This window comes from Triticum urartu, chromosome 3A (genome assembly GCF_056163025.1).
Source record: "Triticum urartu cultivar PI428250 chromosome 3A, HENAU_Tu73, whole genome shotgun sequence".
NCBI classification, from domain to species: domain Eukaryota; kingdom Viridiplantae; phylum Streptophyta; class Magnoliopsida; order Poales; family Poaceae; genus Triticum; species Triticum urartu.
In genome coordinates, this window is record NC_141875.1 from 670,083,071 (window position 1) to 670,111,014 (window position 27,944).

Sequence of the window (27,944 nt, forward strand, 5' to 3'; positions counted from 1 at the left end):
TCCTCAAGTGTAATAAGTCTTCAGATCACTCAGACAAGAAGACTTAAGTGATGCCCAATTCTCTCTGGCTCTGGGTGGTTAGGGCTTTATCCTCGCTAGGTATTCTCTCTCTCAAAGGCTTCGAGGTGGGTTGCTCTCAAACGACAAAAGCCGTGCACTGAATCTGAGCAGCCAACCGTTTATGGTTGTAGGGGGTGGGCTATTTATAGCCACTTGGCAACTCGACCTGATTTGTCCGAAATGACCCTGGGTCACTAAGGAACTGACACGTGTTCCAACGGTCAGATTTCAAACTCACACGGCAGCTTTACTTGGGCTACAAGCAAAGCTGACTTGTCTGACTCTGGACAAGATTTGCTCTCATAGTCTTCACTCGAAGACATAGGTTTTTTTGTTTAGGCATCACTTCAGTCGTTCTGACTGGTTCTCTTGGACCCCACTTAGCAGTACGGTGGTTCCTATGACTCAACACAAATGAAAGAGAACTACGAAAGATCTAAGTCTTCGAGCTCCATAGGCTTCATGCGGTGTCTTCTCTTGTCATAGTCTTCAATGTGAATATCTTCATATACCACCTTTGACATCAATGTCTTCATACATTTTTAGGGGTCATCTTTGGTAGTAAAACCGAATCAATGAGGGACTTCTACCTGTGTTATCCTGCAATTCTCACAAACACATTAGTCCCTCAACTAGGTTTGTCGTCAATACTCCAAAACCAACTAGGGGTGGCACTAGATGCACTTACACTGAGCCTACCAAGCAACCTCTAAGCCTTCAGAATGCAGAACACCAGAGCTTCACTCAAAACATTGAAGGAGTTGAAGCAGTCTCTCGGGTGTATCCGTTGGCTGGCACTACACATGCACCACGCCCTGCTTCCACTGAAGCCACTGACAGCACAACTGCTCCAAGACCCAAGAAGCGCACTCGTGTTCTTAATGACCGAGAGCTTCTTGTGGCCCTTCATCAAAAACAGGATAGGCATCATGACTGGCTGAAGCATCAGATGAAAAGCCTCTTGGTAGATGTTAATCGCATTCGAAATCTTTCCACCAAGAATGCTTTCGTTACCCATGAAACCTGTCGCCGCACATGGAAAGGGCTAACGATGATGTGTTCTGAAGCTGATCTTCAAGAGGATGGCTTCACTGAGCGATTCAAGTTTGACTCCACACCTCCTAGAAGGGCTGTGCTGCGAGGAACACCATCCCTTGAAGACTCTGGGTTTTCTTCCTCTGCTGCCACAGTGACTGCCAGAGTTATCGAGGATGAAGATGATGCTACTTCACCACCACCTCCTTCAGCACACATCAATACTACTCCAAGTTCGTCTACACCGCCAAACACCACCGAAGACCCTGCTACTTCACCTACTCCTCATGGGAATGAGTAGATGCTCTGTGTCTTCAAACCTTTTTGGTCTTTACTGACAAAAGGGGGAGAAGCATATGAGGTTGATAGTCTTCAAGCGGGTCCATATGGGCGGGTGCTTTATATTTTGCTTCGTGCTTACAACTCTCGTTTTGCTACATTTGGTTCTTTGAGTTGTAACACTTAAACTCGATGGTCGTCTGCTACTTATTTGCCAACTTGTTTTGCGATGATAAATTCCGCATGTGCGACAATAAATTCCGCACTTAGATCATTCTGCAGACGTCCATTTTTCATTATGCATGTCATTATCTTCATATACTTTCACATGCATAGCGGAATGTCATCATAAGGTGAAGTGGATCTCCACAAGTACAACCTGCCATGTGCATTTGCATTCCAAAAGCAAATTACTTATATGCACATCTTCAGGGGGAGCCCTTGCAACTTATGAAGACAATTCCTTATCCTTTAAAATTTCACAGATTATATTCCCCGTTGAAAACTTCAACTAGTTTGTTATCAATCACCAAAAAGGGGGAGATTGTAAGTGCATCTAGTGCCACCCCTAGTTGGTTTTGGAGTATTGATGACAAACCTAGTTGAGGGACTAATGTGTTTGTGAGAATTGCAGGATAACACAGGTAGAAGTCCCTCATTGATTCGGTTTTCCTACCAGAGATGACCCCTAAAAATGTACGAAGACATTGAAGTCAATGGTGGTATATGAAGATATTCACATTGAAGACTATGACAAGAGAAGACACCACGTGAAGCCTATGGAGCTCGAAGACTTAGATCTTTCGTAGTTCTCTTTCATTTGTGTTGAGTCATAGGAACCACCTGTTGGAAATATGCCCTAGAGGCAATAATAAATTGGTTATTATTATATTTCCTTGTTCATGATAATCGTTTATTATCCATGCTAGAATTGTATTGATAGGAAACTCAGATACATGTGTGGATACATAGACAACACCATGTCCCTAGTAAGCCTCTAGTTGACTAGCTCGTTGATCAATAGATGGTTACGGTTTCCTGACCATGGACATTGGATGTCGTTGATAACGGGATCACATCATTAGGAGAATGATGTGATGGACAAGACCCAATCCTAAGCCTAGCACAAGATCATGTAGTTCGTATGCTAAAGCTTTTCTAATGTCAAGTATCATTTCCTTAGACCATGAGATCGTGCAACTCCCGGATACCGTAGGAGTGCTTTGGGTGTGCCAAACGTCACAACGTAACTGGGTGGCTATAAAGGTGCACTACAGGTATCTCCGAAAGTGTCTGTTGGGTTGGCACGAATCGAGACTGGGATTTGTCACTCCGTGTAAGCGGAGAGGTATCTCTGGGCCCACTCGGTAGGACATCATCATAATGTGCACAATGTGATCAAGGAGTTGATCACGGGATGATGTGTTACGGAACGAGTAAAGAGACTTGCCGGTAACGAGATTGAACAAGGTATCGGGATACTGACGATCGAATCTCGGGCAAGTATCGTACCGATAGACAAAGGGAATTGTATACGGGATTGATTAAGTCCTTGACATCGTGGTTCATCCGATGAGATCATCGTGGAACATGTGGGAGCCAACATGGGTATCCAGATCCCGCTGTTGGTTATTGACCGGAGAACGTCTCGGTCATGTCTGCATGTCTCCCGAACCCGTAGGGTCTACACACTTAAGGTTCGATGACGCTAGGGTTGTAAAGGAAGTTTGTATGTGGTTACCGAATGTTGTTCGGAGTCCCGGATGAGATCTCGGACGTCACGAGGAGTTCTGAAATGGTCCGGAGGTAAAGATATATATATATAGGAAGTCCTATTTCGGCCATCGGGACGAGTTTCGGGGTCATCGGTATTGTACCGGGACCACCGGAAGGGTCCCGGGGGCCCACCGGGTGGGGCCACCTTTCCCGGAGGGTCCCATGGGCTGAATTGGGAAGGGATCCAGCCCAAAGTGGGCTGGGGCGCCACTTCCCCCTAGGGCCCATGCGCCTAGGGTGGGGGGGAACCCTAAGGAAGAGTCCCAAGGGGGTAAGGCACCTCCTAGGTGCCTTGGGGGGGGGAGGGAAACCTCCCTTGGCCGCCACCCCCCTAGGAGATTGGATCTCCTAGGGCCAGCGCCCCCCCTTGGCCCTCCTATATATAGTGGGGAAGGAGGGCTCTTTCATCCATGCCTTTGGTTGCCTCCTTCTCCCTTCTCCAACACCTCCTCCTCTCCCGTGGTGCTTGGCGAAGCCCTACAGGATAGCCACGCTCCTCCATCACCACCACGCCGTTGTGATGCTGCTGGATGGAGTCTTCCTCAACCTCTCCCTCTCTCCTTGCTGGATCAAGGCATGGGAGACGTCACCGGGCTGTACATGTGTTGAACGTGGAGTTGCCGTCCGTTCGGCACTTGGTCATCGGTGATTTGGATCACGACGAGTACGACTCCATCAACCCCGTTCACTTGAACGCTTCCGCTTAGCGATCTACAAGGGTATGTAGATGCACTCTCCTTCCCCTCGTTGCTGGTCTCTCCATAGATAGATCTTGGTGACACGTAGGAAAATTTTGAATTTCTGCTACGTTCCCCAACACCACCGTACTGTTAAGTGGGGTCCAAGAGAACCAGTCAGAACGACTGAAGTGATGCCTAATTAAAAACATATGTCTTCGAGTGAAGACTATGAGAGCTAATCTTGTCCAGAGTCGGACAAGTCATCTTTGCTTGTAGCCCAAGTAAAGTTGCCGTGTGGGTTTGAAAACTGACCGTTGGAACACGTGTCAGTTCCTTAGTGACCCAGGGTCATTTCGGACAAATCAGGTCGGGTTGCCAAGTGGCTATAAATATCCCACCCCCTACAACCATAAACGGTTGGCTGCTCAGATTCAGTGCCCGGCTTTTGTCGTTTGAGAGCAACCCACCTCGAAGCCTTTGAGAGAGAGAATACCTAGCAAGGATAAATCCCTAACCACCCAGAGCCAGAGAGAATTGGGCATCACTTAAATCTTCTTGTCTGAGTGATCTGAAGACTTATTACACTTGAGGACTGTGCATCCTCCAGCCGGTTAGGCCTCATGTTCTGAGCATCCAAGAGACATTGTGGATTGCCGGTGAACGAAGTCTGTGAAGGTTTGGGAGTCTACCTTGAAGACTTACCAGAGTGATTGAGCGAGGTCTGTGTGACCTTAGCTCAAGGAGAATACGGTGAGGACTGGGTGTCCTGAGCTGCGTGTTCAGGACTGGGTGTCCGGGACTGTGTGTCCTAAGCTTTAAATACCTAGCCGCTCGAACCAGACGTACAGTTGTCACAGCAACTGGAACTGGTCCAACAAATCATTGTCTTCAACGAGTCACTGGTTTCATCTTCACTTCCTTTTACTTACTGTTACTCATTGTGAAGTCATTGCATGCTTGCTCTATCTTTTGTCTTCACAACGTGAATGTATGTTCTGTTTGGCTTCATAATATCTTCCTACCTGATCCTTATTACACTGCAGCTATTTGTCATTGTGCTTTCACTCTATTGAATACTTGACCATGGCTTGCCTAGTGTAGTCTACCTTCCGCTGCATAGTAATAGGCATATCTCTACTGTTTGTCTTCATAACTTCTACGTTTTGAAGACTTTCATAAAAATCGCCTATTCACCCCCCTCTAGTCGATATAACGCACTTTCACACCTCCTTTATTAATTGGCTACAATGGTAGCATCAAAAGTAATAAGAGGAATTACAGCCCCTGGGGCAATATCCATCCAAACATTAGGAGGGGTAAATCTAGCTATCCTAGCTAACTCATGAGCTACCTTATTGTTCTCTCTATTATAGTGCTAAAAAATAACATGGGTGAAATCTAAGGACATAAAGTAGCAGTCATCAAAAATAGCACCTGCCACCAAAGAAGAATACCCCTCTTGAAGTGCAACGACAACCTCTAAACTGTCCGAATTCAGTTCAATTTTGCAGCATCCAACGGTACAGGCAAGGTTCAGGCCAAACCTTACCACAATCGCTTCAGCTGTGAACGCATCATAACAAACGTCCAATCTTTCATTAGCAGCAGCAAAACATTTTCCTATATGGTCTCTAATAACAGCTCCAACAGATCCTTGTTGCGAGTCAGTGTCAAAACCCGCATCAACATTTGAAGGAAATATGCCCTAGAGGCAATAATGAAGTTGTTATTTATATTTCTTTATATCATGATAAATGTTTATTATTCATGCTAGAATTGTATTAACCGGAAACTTAATACATATGTGAATACATAGACAAACAGAGTGTCCCTAGTATGCCTCTACTAGACTAGCTCATTAATCAAAGATGGCTAAGTTTCCTGACCATAGACATGTGTTGTCATTTGATCAAAGATGGCTAAGTTTTACTTAAGAACTCCCACTTAGATAGACATGTCTCTAATCATCTAAGTGATCACGTGATCCATATCAACTAAACCATGTCCGATCATCACGTGAGATGGAGTAGTTTTCAATGGTGAACATCACTATGTTGATCATATCTACTATATGATTCACACTCGACCTTTCGGTCTCAGTGTTCCAAGGCCATATCTGCATATGCTAGGCTCGTCAAGTTTAACCCGAGTATTCGCGTGTGCAAAACTGGCTCGCACCCATTGTATGTGAACATAGAGCTTATCACTTTCGCAATGGTGCATACTCAGGGAGAACACTTGTACCTTGAAATTTAGTGAGAGATCATCTTATAATGCTATCGTCGAACTAAGCAAAATAAGATGCATAAAGAATAAACATCACATGCAATCAATATAAGTGATATGATATGGCCATCATCATCTTGTGCCTTTGATCTCCATCTCCAAAGCACCATCATTATCACCATCGTCACCGGCGCGACACCTTGATATCCATCGTAGCATCGTTGTCATCTCGCCAACTGTTGCTTATACGACTATCGCTATCGCTTAGTGATAAAGTAAAGCAATTACATGACGATTGCATTTCATACAATAAAGCGACAACCATATGGCTCCTGCCAGTTGTCGATAACTCTGTTACAAAACATGATCATCTTATACAATAAAATTTAGCATCATGTCTTGACCATATCACATCACAACATGCCCTGCAAAAACAAGTTAGACGTCCTCTATTTTGTTGTTGCAAGTTTTACGTGGCTGCTACGAGCTGAGCAAGAACCGTTCTTACCTACGCGTCAAAACCACAACGATTTTTCGTCAAGTACGTGTTGTTTTAACCTTCAACAAGGACCGGGCGTAGCCACACTCGACTCAACTAAAGTTGGAGAACTGACACCCGCCAGCCACCTGTGTGCGAAGCACGTCGGTAGAACCAATCTCGCGTAAGCGTACCCGTAATGTCGGTCGGGGCCGCTTCGTCCAACAATACCGCCGAATCAAAGTATGACATGCTGGTAAGCAGTATGACTATTATCGCCCACAACTCACTTGTGTTATACTCGTGCATATAACATCCACGCATAAACCTCGCTCGGATACCACTGTTGGGGAACGTAGTAATTTCAAAAAAATTCCAACCCACACGCAAGATCATGGTGATGCATAGCAACGAGAGGGGAGAGTGTTGTCTACGTACCCTCATAGACCGTAAGCGGAAGTGTTATGACAACGCGGTTGATGTAGTCGTACATCTTCATGATCGGCCGATCCTAGTACCGAAAGTACGACACCTCTGCCATTTGCACACATTCGGCTCGGGGACGTCCCACGAACTCACGATCCAGCAGAGTGTCGAGGGAGAGCTTCGTCGGCACGACAGCGTGATGACGGTGATGACGAAGCTACCGGCGCAGGGCTTCGCCTAAGCACTACGACGATATGACCGAGGTGGATTATGGTGGAGAGGGCGTCGCACACAGCTAAGGGATCAATCATCAACTTGTGTGTCTTCTAGGGTGCCCCTGCCCCCGTATATAAAGGAGCAATGGGGGAGGCCGGCTGGCCCTTGGGGCGCGCCAAGGAGGGGAGGAATCCTCCTCCTAGTAGGAGTAGGACTCCTCCTTTCCTAGTCCAACTAGGAGGAGGAATGGGGGAAGGAAGGAGAGGGAGAGACGGAGGGAAAGAGGGGGCGTCGCCCCCCTCCTTGTCCAATTCGGACTCCTCAAGGGGGGGGGGCGCCAGCCCTAGGCCTCCTCTCTCTCTCATGAGGCCCATGTAGGCCCATTAGTTCCCCCGGGGGTTGCGATAACCCCCCAGCACTCCGATAATTATCCGGTGACCCCCGAAACTCATCCGGTGTCCGTATATAGTCATCCAATATATCAATCTTTATGTCTCAACCATTTCGAGACTCCTCGTCATGTCTGTGATCACATCTGGGACTCCGAACTACCTTCAGTACATCAAAACACATAAACTCATAATATCGATCGTCACCGAACGTTAAGCGTGCGGACCCTACGGGTTCGAGAACTATGTAGACACGACCTAGACACATCTCCGGTCAATAACCAATAGCGGAACATGGATGTTCATATTGGCTCCTACATATTCTACAAAGATCTTTAGCGGTCAAATCGCATAGCGGTATACATTGTTCCCTTTGTCATCGGTATGTTACTTGCCCGAGATTCGATCATCGGTATCTCAATACCTAGTTCAATCTCGTTACTGGCAAGTCTCTTTACTCGTTCTGTAATGCATCTTCCCGCAACTAACTAATTAGTCACATTGCTTGCAAGGCTTATAGTGATGATGTGCATTACCGAGAGGGCCTAGAGATACCTCTCCGACAATCAGAGTGACAAATCCTAATCTCGATCTATGCCATCTCAACAAATACCATCGGAGACACATGTAGAGCACCTTTATAATCACTCAGTTACGTTGTGACGTTTGGTAGCACACTAAGTGTTCCTCCGATATTCGGGAGTTGCATAATCTCATAGTAATAGGAACATGTATAACTCATGGAGAAAGCAATAGCAATATACTAAACGATCAAGTGCTAAGCTAACGGAATGGGTCAAGTCAATCACATCATTCTCTAATGATGTGATCCCGTTAATCAAATGATAACTCATGTCTATGGCTAGGAAACTTAACCATCTTTGATTCAATGAGCTATTCAAGTAGAGGCATACTAGTGACACTCTGTTTGTCTATGTATTCAAACATGTATCAAGTTTCCGATTAATACAATTCTAGCATGAATAATAAACATTTATCATGAAATAAGGAAATAAATAATAACTTTATTATTGCCTCTAGGGCATATTTCATTCAAATATGAGCATCCAGGTTCCGCTATTGGTTATTGACCGGAGATGTGTATCGGTCATGTCTACATAGGTCTCGAACCCGTAGGGTCCGCACGCTTAACGTTCGATGCCGATTTGTATTATGAGTTATGTGTTTTGGTGACCGAAGTTTATTCGGAGTCCCGTATGAGATCACGGACATGACGGGGAGTCTCAAAATGGTTGAGATGTAAAGATTCATATATTGGAAGGTTATATTCGGACATCAGAATGGTTCCGAGTGATTCGGGTATTTTATCGGAGTACCGAGGGCTTACCGAAACCCCCCGGAGGAAATGATGGGCCTCATGGGCCATGGGAGAGAAGAGGGGACAACCCACAAGGGGGAGGCCCTTTCCTTCCCTCTTTCCCCCTCCGTTGGAAGGAAAAGGTGGTGGGGGGAGGCGAATCCTACTTGGACTAGGAGTCCAAGTAGGACTCCCCCCTTGGCGCGCCCCTCCTAGGCCGCCGGCCTCCTCCTCCCCCCTTTATATACGGGGGCGGGGGGCACCCCAAAGGCACACAAAGATTTGTCTTAGCTGTGTGCGGTGCCCCCCTCCATAGTTTACTCCTCCGGTCATAACGTCGTAGTGCTAAGGCGAAGCCTTGTGCGGATCATATCACCATCGCCATCGCCACGCCGTCGTGCTGACGGAACTCTCCCTCGATCCTCTACTAGATCAAGAGTTCGAGGGACGTCATCGACCTGAACGTGTGCTGAACACAGAGATGCCGTACGTTCGGTACTTGGATTGGTTGGATCGTGAAGATGTTCGACTACATCAACCGTGTTAATCTAACGCTTCCGCCTTCGGTCTACGAGGGTACGTGGACACACTCTCCCCCTCTCGTTGCTATGCATCTCCTAGATAGATCTTGCGTGATCGTAGGAATTTTTTTGAAATTGCATGCTACGTTCCCCAACACATGCATCAATGTATCAACTCCTACCATTATGCTATGCCATGTATAAGAAGCCTTATTTTTCAACTGAACACCCATAAGATCATCCTTAGGATAATATTTTGCTTTGAGAATTAATGCACACAAGGATTCAGGGTTATCAATGAGCCGCCATGCCTGTTTTGCTAGAAGTGCAAGGTTAAAACAATGAATATCCGGAACTCCATACCTCCTTTTTCCTTAGGTATACACATTTTTCATCATGCAAACCCGCGCATTCTTTTGTGTGATGCATCACCACCTAACCAAAAACGAGATATCACATCCGTGATTCCTTTGCAATTTTTCTTAGGAATTTGAAAGACCGACATCGCATAAGTTGGTATGGCCTGTGCAACAGATTTAATAAGAACTTACTTACCTCCTGAAGACAAACTTTTTTCTTTCCATCCCGTGAGCCTCAGGATCAATTGATCAATCAAGTATTGAAAACTATCACTTTTATCCAAACCTAGGGTGGTAGGCAACTCCAAGTATTTACCAATGATAGCCTCCGTCATGATATTGAGTATAAAGCAAACTTGAGCCTTCATATTCACATATGTACTCGGACTGAACAAAATACTCGATTTATCCACACTGATTAGTTGTCCTGATGCCCCACGATACAAGTCCAGGAGGGGATTTGAGACAAATAGCATTTTGCGCATTATCCTTCATCAGTATTAAAGAATCACCAACAAACAAAAGATTTGTGACGAAAGGTGCATTGCGACAAACCTTGACTCCCACCAGTTCTCCGGATTGCTCTGCATGATCCAGGAGGGTCATAAGTCCCTCAACACATAGTAAGAACAAATATGGTGATAGAAGATCATCCTGTCGAAGCCCTCTTGAGGGTTTGAATGATTTAGTCTCTACTGAATTATACCTTACCCCATATTCCACTGATGATGCACATACCATTATCATTTTCACCCATTCAGCCCTGAACCCGAGTTTCAACAACACTGCTTCCAAGAAGATCCACTCCACCTGATCGTAGGCTTTGTGCATGTCAAGTTTCACCACACACCAGCCCTCTTTGCCTGCTCTACTTTGTTTTATTGCATGAAGGCTTTCATATGCTATCAGAATGTTATCAGTGATTAATCTCCCTGGGGCAAAGGCACTCTGCGCCGGGCTGATAATTTCTAGGAGCAAAATTTCTAGCCTAGCCGCAATCATCTTGGATATAACTTTGTAGACCACATTGCATAAGCTAATGGGTCTAAACTGGCAGATTGTCTCAAGTGTGTTTACCTTGGGAATACAATAGTCGTATCATTCCAGCCCCATGGCATTACCTAAGAGTTGACTGAATTAAGAACCTCCATCACTAGGTCGTCACCCAATATCGGCCAAAACCTCTTATAGAACACAACATGTAGTCCATCCGGTCTAGGTGCTTTAAGATCACCAATCGAGAACAATGCTTTCCTTACCTAATATGTCGTGTAAGGGGCCATAAGAGAGTCATTCATCGCATCTGAGACTTTTCGTTGCACTTTGGATAAAACATTAATATCTGGGGCTTGGACACTAGAGGTGAACAAATTGGTGAAGTACCCAGATATGATAGAATTCAAGTCATCCACATTTTCCTTCCATACTCCTGTATCATCGAGAGCTTTTTTATATAGTTCCTATTTTTCCAGGCTGAAGCTGCTCTATGGAAGAAAGTCGTGTTACGATCACCACGGAGTAACCAATTGGCGCGACCCTGCTGTAGCCAAATTAGTTCCTCCTGATCCAGCAAGTTCTCGATGAGGACCTGCATGTCTTTCATTTTTTGGTGTACTTCAGAAGTGTTTGGGCCACGCCTTAATTTTCCAAGTCCTTTTTGAGTTTATTGATCCTCTTCTTTGGGCTCTTTAGGATCTCCTCATCCCAATCATGCATTTCACTAAGGACCGCCTTTGAGCGATCAGAGAAAGATGGTCCTAGACCGGATAGCGGTGAGCTGACTGGGCACAGTCATGCCTCTCGAAAAAGAAAAAATGTTTTCTTTTTTCTCCTTCCATGATAGGCATGGATTTAGTTCCCGTGGAGGCACGGATTTTTTTTGGCGGGAGGCATAGTCGTATCTCTTGAAAAGAAAAAAAAATCATTTTTTTTTGCTTTCGCGAGAGGGGCTTCTCCCATTTTTTTACGACAACTGACGCGTATGTAGTGTGCTGTCGTAACATGAGCAGGTTTTTCTTTTCTTTAAAAAAATCGTAACATGAGAAGGCGGTAGTGATCTTTGCAAATAATATTTCTTATGATTTTGGGGTATCGTGGATACCAGTGAGCTTTTTTCTTATGAGGGATACCAGTGAGCTGACTGGGCCAGACCAAGTCTTCTAGAGACCCCGTCGGCCCGAGTTCCTAAACCCGCTCGCGCACCTCTCTCTCCCCCTCGGAACCCTCGGAAAAAAACCTCGTTCCCGTCGCCGCCGTGCCGTCTCCCGTGTGGTCGGGAGCAACATGGAAGCTCTCCTCGCGGCGGCGAGCGCCGGCGACCTCGAATCTCTGGAAAGTACGTCCCGATTCCGCTCCGTCTTCTTTCCCCGCCGCCTCCCCGCTTCCTCACCCTCTGGATCGCTGTGCAGATGCCGTTGCGGGGCTCGACGACGAGGCGAAACGCGCGGCCGCCGCTGCGCGGGACTTCGAAAAGCGTACGGCGCTCCATTTGGCCGCCGCCGAGGGCCACACGGGGGTGTGCGCCTATTTGGTCCAGACGCTTGGGGCGTACGTCAACCCTGGGACCTCCATGGTATCATATTCTTCTCTGCTCTATATCTGTGCATTCGCTCGAATTATAGATCCTCGCACGAACGCGTTCCACCAACAGAATACAAGAGTAGTTGGTCATTCTGCTATACATCTATTCGCTGCATCTTTCCCACAGAATATGAGACCACACCTGTCACGCCCTGCATGCTATGGATTTGGGGATAATCGAGGGGAAAACTTAGGGTTCTAGGGAGAAAAGGGACGAACACGTGAACTCCCGATTTCACTATAAGATGCAGGCATTTGTTTAGATTTGAGAATGATATCATCAACCAGGAACGCCTTTGCCGGATGGGTCACATCACTTATGTAGTGCGGTGACAACGGTAAGAAATGATACAGTACACTGTAAGAAATGATTGCTGTAAAGAAACGATACAGCGACAACGGTAAACACGACGAGCCATGTGAGCCGTCCTGGCCATCTGTTAACTGAATGAAGAGGCACTTGACTGAAGAAGGGCTTGAGCCTGACGATTCCCCTGTGGCTGAATACCTTGTTCATTCCGCTATACATCTATCCGTTGCATCCTTTACAGTCAGCCACAAAATATGAGACCACATCATTGTCAATCTACTCGATTACTACATTTTTTTATTAGCTTTGTTCATAAGATCAGCATCTTTTTAGCTTATTGATAGCAACTGGAAGGGCAGTCATATATACCCATATATATTGAAATGCCCATATATAGCCTGACATATCAATATGTTTCCAGGTGAAACTCCACTCTACAGATCTATCAAAAATGGTCATGTTGGAACAGCCAATTGGTTGCTTACCAATGGAGCAGACCCGCGTATTAAATCTCTGCTTGGAATCACAACCCTTCACCAGGCCGCAATTAGGGGTAAAATTGTGCCACGTGCATGCCCTTTTTATAACATTCCCAATCTGATATTTATGATCTGTTCCCTTTTACAGGAGATCTAGAACTTGTGATGATTCTGCTCGAGAATGGTGTGGAAGTTAATTCTCACTCTTATATGATGGGAACACCACTTGACTGCGCTGTTAAATCTGGTTCATTTCCTTGCTTCAATGCTTTAATTGAGGTACACTTTTTTGTTGTCAAAACTAGCATATATAGTGGCCCCTGCAAGTGCGCGTGGGCATCCTCTTTATCCTGTTTAATTTTGCGAATAAAGTTACTTTTTATAATATATATTTAATAATATGCTATTGAAAACATGTAATTTGGTAAAATTTTCATGTCATAACTCTTGGAGAATAATAAGATTATTTGATCCATGGACTTGCTACGTCATATTGTTGTAATATCATCTGCCAGTTTTTTCGTGTGATTGGAAAAGCAAATAATTGTGTGGGAAATTGTATATCATATAAATTAAACCGAACCCTTAGTTCAAACTATGAGGTGGAGATTAGAAACAGTCATAGGCACATACATCGGGTTATCAGATATAATTCAGTGAATAAGTCCTCACTTTTAGTAATGTACATATCACACAGTAGATATTGCAAGAAAAGGATCTAATTAAACAATACATAGAGAAGAGATAGATTGATACTCCCTCCGTCCGGGAAAAGTTGTCCACAGCGTAGTGTAATGTCAATTTTTCAAAAACACCCTTATAACTTCAAATTTGTTACAAACAGGTCACCATACAGGTCGCGTCTTCTTCCTTCTTCCTCCGCCCGTCGCCGGCGCGCGTCGCCAGGGCCAGTCGTCAGCCCAAGATCTCCGGACGTGCTCCTCCGCGACCCAGGACCCGCGCCGCCCTGCTTGCTCCGTTGCCGCACAGGACGTGCTCCTCCGCGGCCCAGGACCCGCGCCGCCCTGCTTGCTCCTCCGCCGCCAAGGACCTGCGCCGCCCTGCTTGCTCCGTCACCGCACAAGACGTGCTCCTCCGCCGCCCAGGACCTGCGACGACGATATCCCCTCCTTCCTCGCAGGGCCTGCGCCGCCGCCGGCCAGGACCCGCGCGCGCCTGGGTCTCGAGCGCCTGGACCACGAGCTCCCGCCGCGCCTGGACCACGAGCTCCCTCAAGCTCATCCTCAAGCTCTTTTGCGATCCTGGACCTCAAGCTGGAGCCCCTTCTGCTGCTTCTCCACAACTTGCTGCTCCTCCCCTGCTCGTGCTGCCGCCCGGAGATCCCCTTCTTGTGTGCTGCCGCTTGAGGTCCCCTACTCGTGCTGCTGCTGGTGAGAACAAGTACAGGGTTCTGTAATTTGTTCATCTCCAGTGCCTTGCTTGCTTGCTCTGTACTCCCTCCCTCTGTAAAAAAAGGAGTAATTTAAAACATAACTGATCTGTGTACATTGCTTGCTTGCTTGCTCTGTAATTTGAAAAAATTCAGTTAACATTGATGTTGATTTCTGATGGACCAATCTTTAGTACTGCCAAAAAAATGTTACAGAGGGGCAGAATCATTCATGGCAGTAAAAAATAAGTCATGGGCAGAATCATGAGATGATGAGAAAGGTTATAGAGGTCAGAATCATTGACAAAAGAAGGAAAAAATCATGTACTAAATTACAGCAAATTCAGGCCAGATTTAGCCAAATTGGAAACATTATTTGGAATTCTTCTTCTTCTACTCTTGCTAGCAGTGAGCAGTGAGATGGGAAGACAGATTATCTTCTTAGTTGAAAGCATTTTATTCACATAGTCCTAAAATTTATAAGCTGAAAATACAAGCTTCTTCTACTAATTCTTTGAACTTTGATTAGTCCTATTCTGAACATGTCACAACATTTCTGTCAAAATCTCAGACTTGACAATAAATCTCAGATTATTTAGGAACACACTATTAACTGAATTTACACTAAGATTTCTTGTTAACCTAATTTACACTAATATTTCTCACTCCATTACATAATTCTGATTGTTAACTGAATTTACAGAATAATAATTTCATTTGCATAATTACAGTGAAGTTTCAGTAACTATAGTAACTGAATTTATAGTAAGATTTCTCACTCCATTACTCTGCTATTAACTGTATTATTCTGCTGTTAACAATCAGAATTGACACTATATTATTCAGTCAAGTTGATGTTCAGATCCTGTCATTTTGTTCCAAAACCTGTCAATTTCTGTCAGGTTTTGATCTGTCAAGTTGATGTCAAACTTGAAACATAAATAAAATTTGACATCAATGAAATTTAGACAGTGAATACAGTTTGGACAGTACTCCACTGTCATATTTTCAGTGAGTAAAATTCAGTTTTGACAAATTGAAGCCTACTCTATTCTACAGAAAATGTTGTAGAGGATGTTATTAACTTTTCTGATGTTGTAGAGGGAGTAATAGATATTCATAGTTCTATAACTACTGCCATGGTCTACTAACAGAAGATAATTTCAATATTCAAAATGTGTACCTGCACTAGTTGTCAACAAGAAATACAGTAAAAGTTGAGATGTACTCATGGCCCCTGCTTTTGTTTGCTTTTTAATTCCTGCCCTGGTCCCTGCAAAAAAGAGAGATGTAGTAGGACCTGTAGTTGCTTATGAACAAGGAGTACTTTTAATATCTACTTTTCTCTTTCTTGGTTTCTTTGCTTTTTGTCTAGGATTCTTCATGGTTTTCTTGTTATGATTATATGCTCACCATTCATCTTTTGTATACTCTTGTTATGAGATCAGATAGGAGCACACAACTATGGATTTGAATTTGATGCCGGAAGAGGAGGACGAAGCTCAAGAAGAAGAACAAGCTCAGCAGGGTGATGCTATTGATTTGAACTTGATGCCGGAAGATGAGGATGAAGCTCAACAAGAAGAACAAGCTCAACAGGGTGATGCTATTGATTTGAACTTGATGCCGGAAGATGAGGATGAAGACGTTGAATTGAATTGGTTTCCTGAAGAGGAAGAAGCTGAAGAGGCACAAGGAGATGCAGAATTGGAAGAAGCTCAAGAGGCACAAGGAGATGCAGAATTGGAAGAAGCTCAAGAGGCACAAGGAGATGCAGAATTGGAAGAAGCTCAAGAGGCACAAGAAGATGCAGAATTGGAAGAAGCTGATGCACATGGCAATCCAAGAGGCAAGGACTTGACAGACAAGGAGAGACATGGTGTTTACTTTGCTCTGCAAGTAATCGAGCTTAGAGATGGACAGGTTCACGTGTATGACAAGGTGCTCATTGCGACGATGCTGAATGTTCACCTGCGAACAGTTACAAGAATATGGAATCTAGCCAAACGACAACTTGCAGCAGGCCAAGAAGTTGATGTTTCAAGCAAGAAGAACAAAAGTGGTAGGAAGAGAAAAGAACTAGATCTGTCGAGAACAGCCACAATCCCCTTGAACAAAAGAAGAACAATCCGGTCTCTATCAAGGTGTTTAGGTGTGCCCCGATCAACCCTACATGACAGATTTCAATTGCAAGAGCTGAAACGCATCACAAGCACCATCAAACCCACCCTCAAGCCACAGAACAAGATAGCGAGACTAAAGTTCTGCCTATCCATGATGGATGAAAGATGGATATCAAGTCCTTGGCCCAGTTTCAAGCCAATGACAAATATGGTCCACATCGACGAGAAATGGTATGACATGACCCGAGTGAAGAGTAGCTACTACGTACTGCCTGGAGAAGAAGAACCAAACCGAACTGTGCACAATACTCATAGCATTGGGAAGGTAATGTTTCTAACAGCTGTAGCCAAACCTTGCTACAATGAAGATGGGGAGATGATATTTGATGGGAAACTTGGCATTTGGCCGTTCGTGGTACAGACCGAGGCACAACGAACAAGCCAGAACAGAGATAGGGGGACAATAGAGTTGAAGCCGGTCAAAGTTACTAGACCTGTGTGCATAGATTACTTGATCAATAAAGTAATCCCTGCCATTCAAGACAAATGGCCGGACGGTGACGAGGACATAACGATCTTTATTCAACAAGATAATGCAACACCGCATGTCCTCCCTAATGATGCTGGTTTTCTAGAAGCCGTGGCACAGACAGATCTGGATATTCGATTATTGCAACAACCACCAAACAGCCCTGAGCTCAATGTTCTGGATCTTTGTTTCCACTGCTCCCTCCAATCCCTAACCGACTGCAGAGCGCCTATGAATATACAGGAACTGGTACAGGGTGTAGAGGAGTTTGAGAACTACGATCCCCATAAGCTATTCAAAAGCTTTATGACGTTGCAAGCAGTCATGGTGGAAGTGATGAAAGATCAAGGAGGAAACAACTATAAGCTGCCGCATCTACACAAGGACCGTCTACAAAATGGGGGAGAAGAAATAACCGGTGTATACTGCAGTCCTGAGCTAATTACTGATACGATGGCCATTATAGAACAAGGAAATGAGTAGATAGAGAAAGCTCAAAAAGAAAGGGAAAGGGAAAAAGAAAAGAAAGGATAGGAGTATTTGATGTGTCATGTGTATGGCTTGTGTCATCTGTATGTATTGTGTCATGTGTTCAATGAGAAAGGATAGGGAAAGAAAGGATAGACGTATTTGGATTTATTTGAATTATTTGAATTTATTTGATTTATTTGGATTTATACACCATTTGTCCAATTGCAAACATACCTAAAGTTTCCAAGAGGATTTATACACCATTTGATTTATTTAATTTACAAGAGTGTCTTGAACTTTAAAAGTGTAGATCGAAAAAAAACCAAGCTTCATCTTGTGAAAAGTGTTCAGAACAGTTTTACTGTAAGATCAAGAGCTTCATCTTGTGAAAAGTGTTCAGAACAGTTTTACTGTAAGATCAAGAGCTTCATCTTGTGAAAAGTGTTCGGAACTGTAAAAGTGTTTGTATAGTCCTAATTTACTGTGATCTTGCTAAATAAGCTCACAAGCTCAAGCTCCAGATAGACTAAGTTTTACAGCTACTGTACTCAAAAGAAGCATTTTGGATTACCACAGCAAAAGAAGCATATTCATTTTAAACTTATGTTTAACAATGACAAACTACTCCTAAGTGGGTCTTTGATCAAGAATCCTGACATGATGGGTTTATTTGGATTTATTTGAATTTATTCTCATTAAATTTAATCTCCACAGTAGTTGTTCTCATTGAACATGTCTGAACCTCAGCAACCACATCACTCACTCAATCACCTGATCTTGGACTCATCCTTATGCTTCTTACAAGTTGATGTCAGACTTGACACATAAATAAAATTTGACATCAATGAAATATATGCAGTCAATATACAGTCATTGGAGTAATTTTTGGTGTTGTACATTCAGTGAATATACAGTCAATTGGAGTACATTCAGAGTAATTTTCAGTGTTGTACAATCCGTTCTCTAGGGAGTAATAATGCCAAATTAGTTAATTGATCGTGTACTAACAGCAATTCATTTTGAAGATTTACACTGAATCTTGTGTACTGTAGAATTATACTGTCAAATTCAATTGACAGTAACTGAATTTTCAATAGTGTCAAATCACTCAAGCAGTAACTGAATTTTCACTAGTGTCAAATCACTAGTTTCAGAAATATTGGTGCTCACCTTCCATCTTGGCAGTACAAGAAAAACTGAGCAGCCAACTGTTGCCGCTTTGCATGCATTGCTGGCAACTCGAGTAGCTTTACCAAAAAAATGAGCATGACATCTACAGGTTACAAACAAATGAGCAAGATTCAGTTAGATAACCACTGATAGAAGCATGTGAGTGCAAAAAAATTGACAACTGAAATTCAGTTAGATAACAACAATCTGAATGGAGTACAACATTGATGTTATTTCAGGATTAATAAAGATGGAGCAGCAGCAATGTGAATGGAGTACTTGATGGACAACTGAAATTGACACAAAGCAAGACTCTCATATTTCATCTCACACAATCTATCCATCCATCCATCTCAGCCTTGTTTTGTTCAGTACAGGTTCAACCTCGAACGCCACCATGCAACTCTGTTATGTTTTCAGTAAAGATTGCTTTGTTTACCTCTGTTCTGTTTCCAGTAGACCAATCGAAGAAGATGAAGAAGCACTAGCTAAGATCTAATCCTTATGTCCAGTTAACCACTAATTTAGGAGCACATCAGAGACAAATGTTCAGAGACAAACTTGATGTTAATTTAGCCAATGTTCAGAGACAAATTAGACTTGACAGTAAAGATCAAAATTTCAGACTTGACACATAAATCAGACTTAGCCAATGTTCAGTCTTAAGCAAATCTCAGAAGCAGCAAATTTCAGTAAAAAAAAAATCAGGTTTTACACATAAATAATGGACGGGAATTGAAGGAGGGAGGCTTAACCTGCCAACAAGACGCCACCGCCGTCGTCGAGCTCGCAGTACAGTATGTGCAGGGATGGTGGAGCTCGCAGTACAGAAGACGTCTCCGCCGCCGTCGAGCTCGCCATCGAGCTTGCTGTCGTCGGGCTCGTCGGCTACGTCTCCCGCCGTCTGGCCTCGCAGCCACCATATCAGCCTCGTCGACGCCGGATCTGAAGCAGCCGGAGCAGAGTGCGGAGGTCACTAGGAAGGGGGGAAGCTAGGGGAGGAAGGCAAGCTGGAGCTGCGCGAGCAGGAGAGAGCGGCGGAGGAGGCGGCGAGCTTTGGCGGTGGTGGAGCTGCGTCGCAGCGCCGAGGAGGACCTGGAAATGGCCGCCGCCGAGCAGATCGAAAGAAAAAATCAGTCTTCTCCTCGTCGGGGATCACCATGGGGAACGAGGAGGGGAACAAGGAGAGGGAAGCTGCGTCGGAGGCGTGGGGTGGGGGAGGCGTGGTGCGGGAGAGCTCCGGCGATGCGGGGAGCCGCTGCGGGCAAGCTGCGGAGGAGCTGAGCTGCGGGGGAGCGGACCTCCGGCGCGACAGAGGAGCGGGGGAGACGGCGGGAGCTGTGGGTTTGTCGGGAATCTGCTGGGGGGGTTTTCAGAAAAACACCTTGGGGACAACTTTTCCCGGACGGAGGGAGTAAAACCTAACTGGAATTACACAATGTAGCCATAAGCACAGATTTTCTGTCTACACCATCTTGCACGAGAATAAGTTCTTGCAAGGTTATAGAAAGACGAAAATAGTGTTACCTTCTAGTTAAGAGCAAGTAATCAGAGCCTAGCTACCTCATTAAACTAAAAAATACAATATGGTGGAGAACCACAAGGAACACTTGGAATGTGCATTGTTGCATGAATTTCAAATATAGAAGTGTCAATCTGGTAAGATTGTTTGATAAGTGTTAACCACTGTTTGGGACAGTGGATTATACTAATCCACCTCATCAACCAGAATTACATAGATAATACATCTAGTGTTTCCACATTTATCAAAATGTCAGACTTCATAACCCTCCATGTTTAAGAGCTAGTAAAATGGAACATTCCTGACATGAGAAGACTTGATAACCCCTCATCAACCATCAAGGAAAAATTTACCTATGTATACATGAAAACACCGAAAGTTCAGTGGTAAATTTTACCTTCCATCACCTTAGGGAAAAATTACTTTTTTGTTCAGCTCATAGTACACATAATTTCTGAATGGCAATATGCTTGTTAGTGTATATCACAAGGAATGTTATGAAACTCTTGTTATTTATTTAGAAATCTTAGCTTTTCCTGCCCCACCACCACTAAATGGCTGCTGCAATCCATGTCCTGCTGTCTTAAGCTTCGACTCCCACTATTTATTTTGTAACAAGTGTTTAATAGAAAGCTATCATTGTAAGTCATTCTGAGATGGCTCAAATGTCTCATCGTTTAAGGTTAGTCAATACATACTAGGAAATGATCTTAGACTGCAGAACACAGACAAATGGGAGAGATCAAAATGGAACTTATAGTTTTAATAATTAGAGAAGACACTGTATAGGTAATAAAGTATTGACAAATGTGTCTGGAACTGTAAGTTACTATAAGTATTGACAACATCTTAAAATATGTACCAATATCAATAAACTGTCACCCTTTTCCTTTTTTTCAAAGCGCCGTTCTTGCTTAGATGCTAACAATCTTGAGACTTCTGTTCATTTGAAATGTGGTCTCTCTGTACTGTTAACCGCAAGTCACATTATTCTTTTCAGGGAGGTAAGTTTCAAACATTTTATACAATAAGAGTACATTAATGAATTGATTGTAAGGATTGTAACTCTTGACCAATCTGGGGTGTATATCCAAACCATACATAAATATTAGGTTGGGAAGCAACACATTTAATATAGATGGTAAGCAAGAGCACCAGGGAATTTTTTTCAAACTAACATGACCATTAGTTGGTAAAACATACTTGGAGCCTCCGATGGTAACACTTGCATGCTACTCCCTCCGTTCACAAATATAAGATGTTTCGGGTATTTCTTTTTTTTTGAGATACTCGAGTATACAGGATACTCAAGTGGGAGGAGTACATTCATCATGCATCATGGTCATCAGCCTGGCCGGAACCGTAGCGGAGAGTCGAAGATCTCCATGTTGCCTTGCCTCCACAGCTAGCTCATGGGCCAAGATGTTGCAAACCCTGCTCACATGACTGACGTTGTAGGATGCAAACATCCCCAAGACGTCCAGAATGTCCTGTAGCACTCCATAACATGGTGATAGCCTCTGAGTCTCACTTTTTAAATCATTTACTATCACCAAGCAGTCCATTTCAAGCACAATTGCCCCTCTGTAGGCTTCTGCCACCGCCTTCAGGCCAACCAAAGCCGCCTTGGCCTCAGCTTCTTCCACACTTGCTGCGATGCCAACCTGTTCGCCAACTGACATCAAAACTCGTCCACTGGAATCCCGTGCGATCACACCTGCCCAACACTGTCCACTGGCCGGCAGGAAAGTGGCGTCAGTATTGATCTTTATTGTCTCCTGGGGCGGGGCAGTCCATCTTTTAGGTGTCTGGCCAGCAGGAACCAGCCCTGGGGTGGCCGAAGGCCACATTGCCTTCCCTGTTCCAGAATCTGACAATGAAGCATTTGCAAGCTGAAAGTCCTCCTCATACTCCAGGAGGAAAAGTACAGATTTCCTGATAGTCTCATCGCCTTTCCCATGAACACAATTGTCTCGCAGGTGCCATCCTCTCCATAGTAGCATCAGCACCCTCGCCCGCATGTCTTCCGAACATTTATCTAAAAGCACTTGCAGCCAGTCCGGGCCAGTATACTTGAAGGAAATTTCATCAGGGAGCTCCCACTCCTTTCTCATTTCATATCTTAGAGCTTTACTCTTGGTACAATCAACTACCGCATGGAATTCATCCTCCTCGCCACATCCGCATATACCGCATATGGCATCCACTTCCAATGTCCTCTTGAATTTATTTTTCTTAGTAGCAAGCGTACTTGTAGCCACCCGCCATCCAAAAATTCTAACTCTAGGTGGGACCTTTGTCTTCCAAATGAGATCCCATATGCTTCTAGTGTTTGGGTCGCTGGATGAGCTCGAAGGAATTTGATGGGTCTGACCTTGCATTGAGGCGGCCAGTCTATAGGCACTCCTAACTGAGAAGATTCCATTCCTTTCATAGTGCCAGGCGATTCGGTCCTCCGCATTAGATTTTGGAATTGAAATTTTGCAAATTTCATCAGCATCAAAGGGGTGGAAGATTTGCCTCACTAACTCAACATTCCATTCTTTGGTGTCCGACCGCATAAGCTGGTTTACCCAACGTAATCTTGACCTCCTGGCAAAGGCAGCCGTCTTAAGTCCTTCATTACGTGGGATCCATTGATCTCTTTGAATCTGAATACTCTTCCCATCACCGACTCGCCATATAATCCCTTTCTTAAGAAGCTCCAAGCCAGCCTCAATCCCCTTCCACACCGGAGAAGCATCGGAGTCAAATACCGTATCTATGAGGTTTCCATGTGGATAGTACTTTGACTTGAGCACTCTAGCACACAAACTATTGGGGTTCTGAATGAGCCTCCAACTTTGTTTTGCGAGCAACGCCACGTTGAACATGTGCATATCCCTAAAGCCAATGCCACCTGCTCTTTTAGGTTGGGTCATGCGTTCCCACGACATCCAATGCACTTTCCGCTGGCCCTCTTCACCCCCCCACCAGAAGTCCCATATCATCTTCTCATATTTGTCACAAAATCCTTTCGAAAGTAGGAAAACACCCATCGTAAAGCATGGGAGAGCCTGAACGACCGATTTGACGTGTACTTCCTTTGCAGCATAGGCCATGAACCTTCCTGACCAATCATTACACCTTTTTGCAAATCTGTCCAATATCGGTTGGAAGTTCTCATCCTTCATTCTACCCTCCGGAGTTGGTAGCCCCAAATACTTGTTCTCAAAGGAGGCTGACACAACTCCCAAAATTTTCTTAATCTCCTCTCTAATCCCTTTAGGACATAGCTCACTGAACAGCAAAGAGCACTTGCTCTCGCTCAACAATTGCCCCGTGCCTCTTTGAAAGGAAACTAGCACCTCTTTCATGGCACGTGCATGCTCTACTGTCGCTTTGAAGAAGATCAGACTGTCATCTGCAAAAAGGAGATTTGATATTCCCGGGCTGTTTCTTGCTATTTTAATCGGCGTCAGCTTACTTTCTCTAATATTCTTATTCATGAGATTAGCCAAACCATCCGCGACAAAAAGGAATAGATATGGGCTGAGAGGGTCCCCTTGCCGTAGGCCTCTAGATGGTATGAAAGGTTCCAACAGCTCTCCGTTACACCGGACTGAATATCTCACTGAGCGGACACACTCCATAACCCAGGCTGTCCACTTCTGGCTGAATCCAAGTTTTAACAAAACCCCCTCAAGAAAGCTCCAATCCACCCTGTCGTATGCTTTTGCCAAATCCAACTTATACGCACAAAATGTGTCATGCTTATTTCTGCTATGTTGGATCTTATGGAAGCATTCAAAAGCAATAGTGGCATTGTCTGTGATCATACGACCAGGAACGAACGCACTCTGAGTTTCAGAAATGATTCCATCCAGCAAAGGCCGCATTCGATTTACTAGACACTTTGATATCACCTTGTAAATTACGTTGCACAGGCTGATGGGTCGGTAATCTTTTAAAGACTGGGGGTTTTTGCCTTTAGGGATCAATACGATTACGGTATCGTTTATTCCTTCGGGCAATATTCCACTGTCGAAAAAACTTAGAACCCCTTTAACCACATCATCACGCAGGACTTCCCAATTTTTCTGATAAAATCTCGCCGGTAGACCAGCCGGGCCAGGCGCTTTCCAAGGTCCAATCTGAAACAAGGAGTCACTCACTTCCTTCTCTGTGAAAGGCTTTGGTAAAGATGAATTCATCTCTTCCGTGACCTTTGTTTCCACATACTGCAGCACCTCATCTACCTTAACCCCACGTTCCTTCTCATATAGATCTTTGAAAAAACTGTTCGTGATTTCATGTATCCCTTCTCTGTCCTCTTTCCACACACCACTACTATCCATAATTTGCTGATCTCATTTTTCTTTTTCCTCCAAGTTGCTTTTCTCTGAAACCATTTTGTATTACGATCCCCTTCACGCAGATAGGTAGCTCGTGAACGCTGTCTCCACATCAATTCTTCCCTCAATAGAAGTTCATCTAGTTCTGCCTCACATAGCTTTATCTTCTGTTGGTTTTCAGCCGAGCTTGGGGAGTTCCACAAGACGCTCAGATTTCTCCTGTATTCTGCCGTCTTTTTTAGAACTGATCCAAAGTCCCTTTCAGCCCAAGTCCTCAACACCCGCTCCATTTCCCTGATTTTTGTTCTCACATCCCAAAGGTCTGTAGCTTTGCCTGGGCCACTCCATCCCTCATCGATCGCTTTCTTCAGCGATTTGACCCGTTCCCACATATGCTCATAGCGAAAGGGGCGGTTAGCTTTAGCCCCCACTGGTCTCCATTCCTTCCTATTTCCGCATCTGATAAGGACCGGTAGGTGGTCGGACCGGCTCGAACAGATGTGTTCGACTGTGGCTTTTCTGAAATGTTCTGTCTAGGTTGCCGACGCCACCCGTCTATCCAATCTCGCACGTACGTTCTGCCATCCATCCTGCTTATTATTATATGTCCACGCCGGTCCCTTGAAGCCAAGATCGAACAAGTTACAGTCAGAGAGGACTCTTCTAAAATTTTCCATGTTTCTCTCCGATCTCCTCGTGGCTGATAGGTGTTCAGACTGCCACATCGTTTCATTGAAATCCCCCACCATTAGCCATGGGGCACTCGAGTTATCTTTTATCCGTCTCAACAGTTCCCACATGAGGTGTCTTTCATGAGCTTTCGGTTCTCCGTAGACAAAGGTGCTCCGCCATTGCAAACCATCCGGTGTCAAACGAACTAACACATTAATGTACCTCGGGCCAACGGCAAGCTTTATTATTTCAACACTATCATCATAGAAGAGTGCAATGCCGGCACCTTTTCCTGTACCGGCTTGCACGATACAATGTTTGAGGCCTAGCCTCCATCTAAGTTTATTGACGTACGCATTGCTCTGCCGCGTTTCAGAAAGGAACACCAACTTAGGCTTATACGTGTGCACTAAGCACACAAGCTCCTGAACTGTCCGGGGCTGCCCAAGACCCCGGTAGTTCCAGCTTAAGATCGTCATGGCCCCTGACGGGCCCCGCCTTTGGCGCCCGTCAGTTTGCCGGCAGCCCCAGGGCCGGTCGCTTCCTGTCCACCGTCCTCTCCAGCGTCTTCCTCCCCACCAGCTTCTGTTTCTCCCCTTGCCTGCTTTTTCAGCTCACTATCGTTTCCATCAGAGTTGCTCCTTTGGTTATCTCCCTCCCCGGGTTCGCGCACAGACCGCTTACCTAAAGTTGAGCTCTTGCCACCCATCTCCTCCTCCATACCCTTGTCACGAGGCTTGCTTACCTTTCTGCTCTGCTTCTGGTCCTCTTCTCCTCCACCGCCTTGGCCTTGTTGACACACCCCATCCATCATCGCCGTGGCAGCAGGAGTTCCTAGCGCTGGGACGGGGTGGAACCCCGGCGGCACTAGAGCTGGGGCAGCGGCAGCCGCCGTTCCAGTGCGGTAGAGCGGGATCGGGCCAAAACCCGGGGGTGGTTCCATGTTTCGGGTATTTCAATATGGACTATATATGGACTGAAATGAGTGAACAAACACACTAAAACGTGTCTATATACATCTGATTCAGAAAACAAGTTAGAACATCTTTATATTTATGAACAGAGGGAGTATTTCTTCAGAAGGGGTATTTATAATCCAGAAAGCCCAGCTCGATTTATTCTGCTCCTTCCGTTATAGTCATTTTTGTTCAGATACTTACACTTTTGGGACTTATGAATCTTTGTTTCAAATGTTTACTCTTAGCAGCGAGTCATCCATTTTTATCCTTTTGGTGTCGATGACAATAGTTTCATTTTTGTAGTTAATCCCTCTGTAGATTTCTCATTTCTGTAACCATATTGTATGTGCTTCCTAAGACCTTACCTCCCTTTCTGCAACATAGGAAGGTGCAGCCCCAGAGACTATGAAATACCCACTACATGATGCGGCAGAATGTGGTAGTATTGAAATAGTCAACTATTTTCTTGAAGCTGGGTATGATCCAAATAGCTGTAACGAAGTAAGTTACCCCTCTGATTATGAACATGAATATGCTTTGTGAGTAGTTATGTTTGTTCCTGAGGACATGAGAGAAGTCTTGCTATTAGTAGTCATGTGAATTTGGTATTCGTTCGTTATTTTGATGAGATGTATGTTGTCTAGCCTCTAGTGGTGTTATGTGAACGTCGACTACATAACACTTTATCATTATTTGGGCCTAGAGGAAGGCATTGGGAAGTAATAAGTAGATGATAGGTTGCTAGAGTGATAGAAGTTTAAACCCTAGTTTATGCGTTGCTTCGTAAGGGGCTGATTTGGATCCATATGTTTCATGCTATGGTTAGGTTTACCTTAATACTTTTGTTGTAGTTGCGGATGCTTGCAATAGAGGTTAATCATAAGTCGGATGTTTGTCCAAGTAAGAACAGCACCCAAGCACCGGTCCACCCACATATCAAATTATCAAAGTACCGAACGCGAATCATATAAATGTGATGAAAACTAGCTTGATGATATTCCCATCTATCCTCGGGAGCGCTTTTCCTTATATAAGAGTTTGTCCAGGCTTGTCCTTTGCTACAAAAAGGATTGGGCCACCTTGCTGCACTTTATTTACTTTTGTTACTTGTTGCTCGTTACAAATTATCTTATCACAAAACTATCTGTTACCACTTATTTCAGTACTTGCACACTACAAGAAATATGTCAACTTATGACCTTCTGTCAGTGACCCTCAAATTGGTCATAAATTTATGACCATTTTAGTTGGTCAAAAGCTGTTCAGGGGGCTCCAAACCCTAAACCATTGCGACCATTTTGGTCAGAAAGGTCGTAATTTCCTTACATGAAATGGTCACAAAGCAAACAGTGCTAGTCCGCTGCCTTATTTCTAGTTGTTAATGACCAATATAGATGGTCATAGCCTTGTAGATTGTGGTGGGTTGTGATGACTAGGCGTCATCTCATCAGTTTTGCCTATGTGTCATGTCCATGTGGCAGTTTTTGCCCTAGGTTGTGAAGCAACCTATATTTCTATCATTTCCAAAATTCCCAAAAAAATCTCATAAATTCTTTGGGGCATATCTTCATCAAATATGTAAAAATCCTTCCTTGCCTAGTTCAAAACTAATTCAACAATATTCATTTTCCTATTCTGTTCA

At 44.4% G+C, this 27,944-nt stretch overlaps 3 protein-coding genes across 6 annotated transcripts; 2 read left to right on the top strand and 1 right to left on the bottom strand.

Annotated features, from left to right (window-relative positions):
* The first annotated feature begins 11,917 nt into the window (after positions 1-11,917).
* Positions 11,918-26,808, top strand: LOC147981346 (uncharacterized). The gene is made up of 5 exons (XM_087513937.1): positions 11,918-12,098; positions 12,172-12,335; positions 13,075-13,206; positions 13,281-13,411; positions 26,687-26,808. Exons 1-4 carry the CDS (start codon positions 12,047-12,049, stop codon positions 13,287-13,289), a joined length of 357 nt encoding a protein of 118 aa, XP_087370063.1. The 5' UTR covers positions 11,918-12,046; the 3' UTR covers positions 13,290-13,411; positions 26,687-26,808.
* On the bottom strand, positions 13,422-20,176 carry LOC125545890 (uncharacterized). 4 transcript variants are annotated; one of them, XR_015598914.1, is made up of 4 exons: positions 19,571-20,176; positions 18,816-18,918; positions 15,706-15,795; positions 13,422-14,657 (listed from the first exon to the last, which is right to left on the bottom strand). XR_015598914.1 is itself a non-coding variant. In XM_048709945.2 (4 exons), exons 2-4 carry the CDS (start codon positions 18,868-18,870, stop codon positions 13,950-13,952), a joined length of 792 nt encoding a protein of 263 aa, XP_048565902.2. In that variant the 5' UTR covers positions 18,871-18,918; positions 19,571-20,176; the 3' UTR covers positions 13,422-13,949. The 4 variants fall into 4 exon arrangements, 2 of the variants coding, with proteins under 2 accessions (XP_048565902.2, XP_087370062.1); XM_048709945.2 differs by having other exon boundaries at positions 13,422-14,596; XR_015598915.1 differs by having other exon boundaries at positions 14,608-14,718.
* LOC147981347 (uncharacterized) lies at positions 15,808-17,808 on the top strand. Its single transcript, XM_087513935.1, has one exon. The coding sequence runs from the start codon at positions 15,987-15,989 to the stop codon at positions 17,655-17,657; it is 1,671 nt and encodes a 556-aa protein (XP_087370061.1). The 5' UTR covers positions 15,808-15,986; the 3' UTR covers positions 17,658-17,808.
* Positions 26,809-27,944: the final 1,136 nt, after the last annotated feature.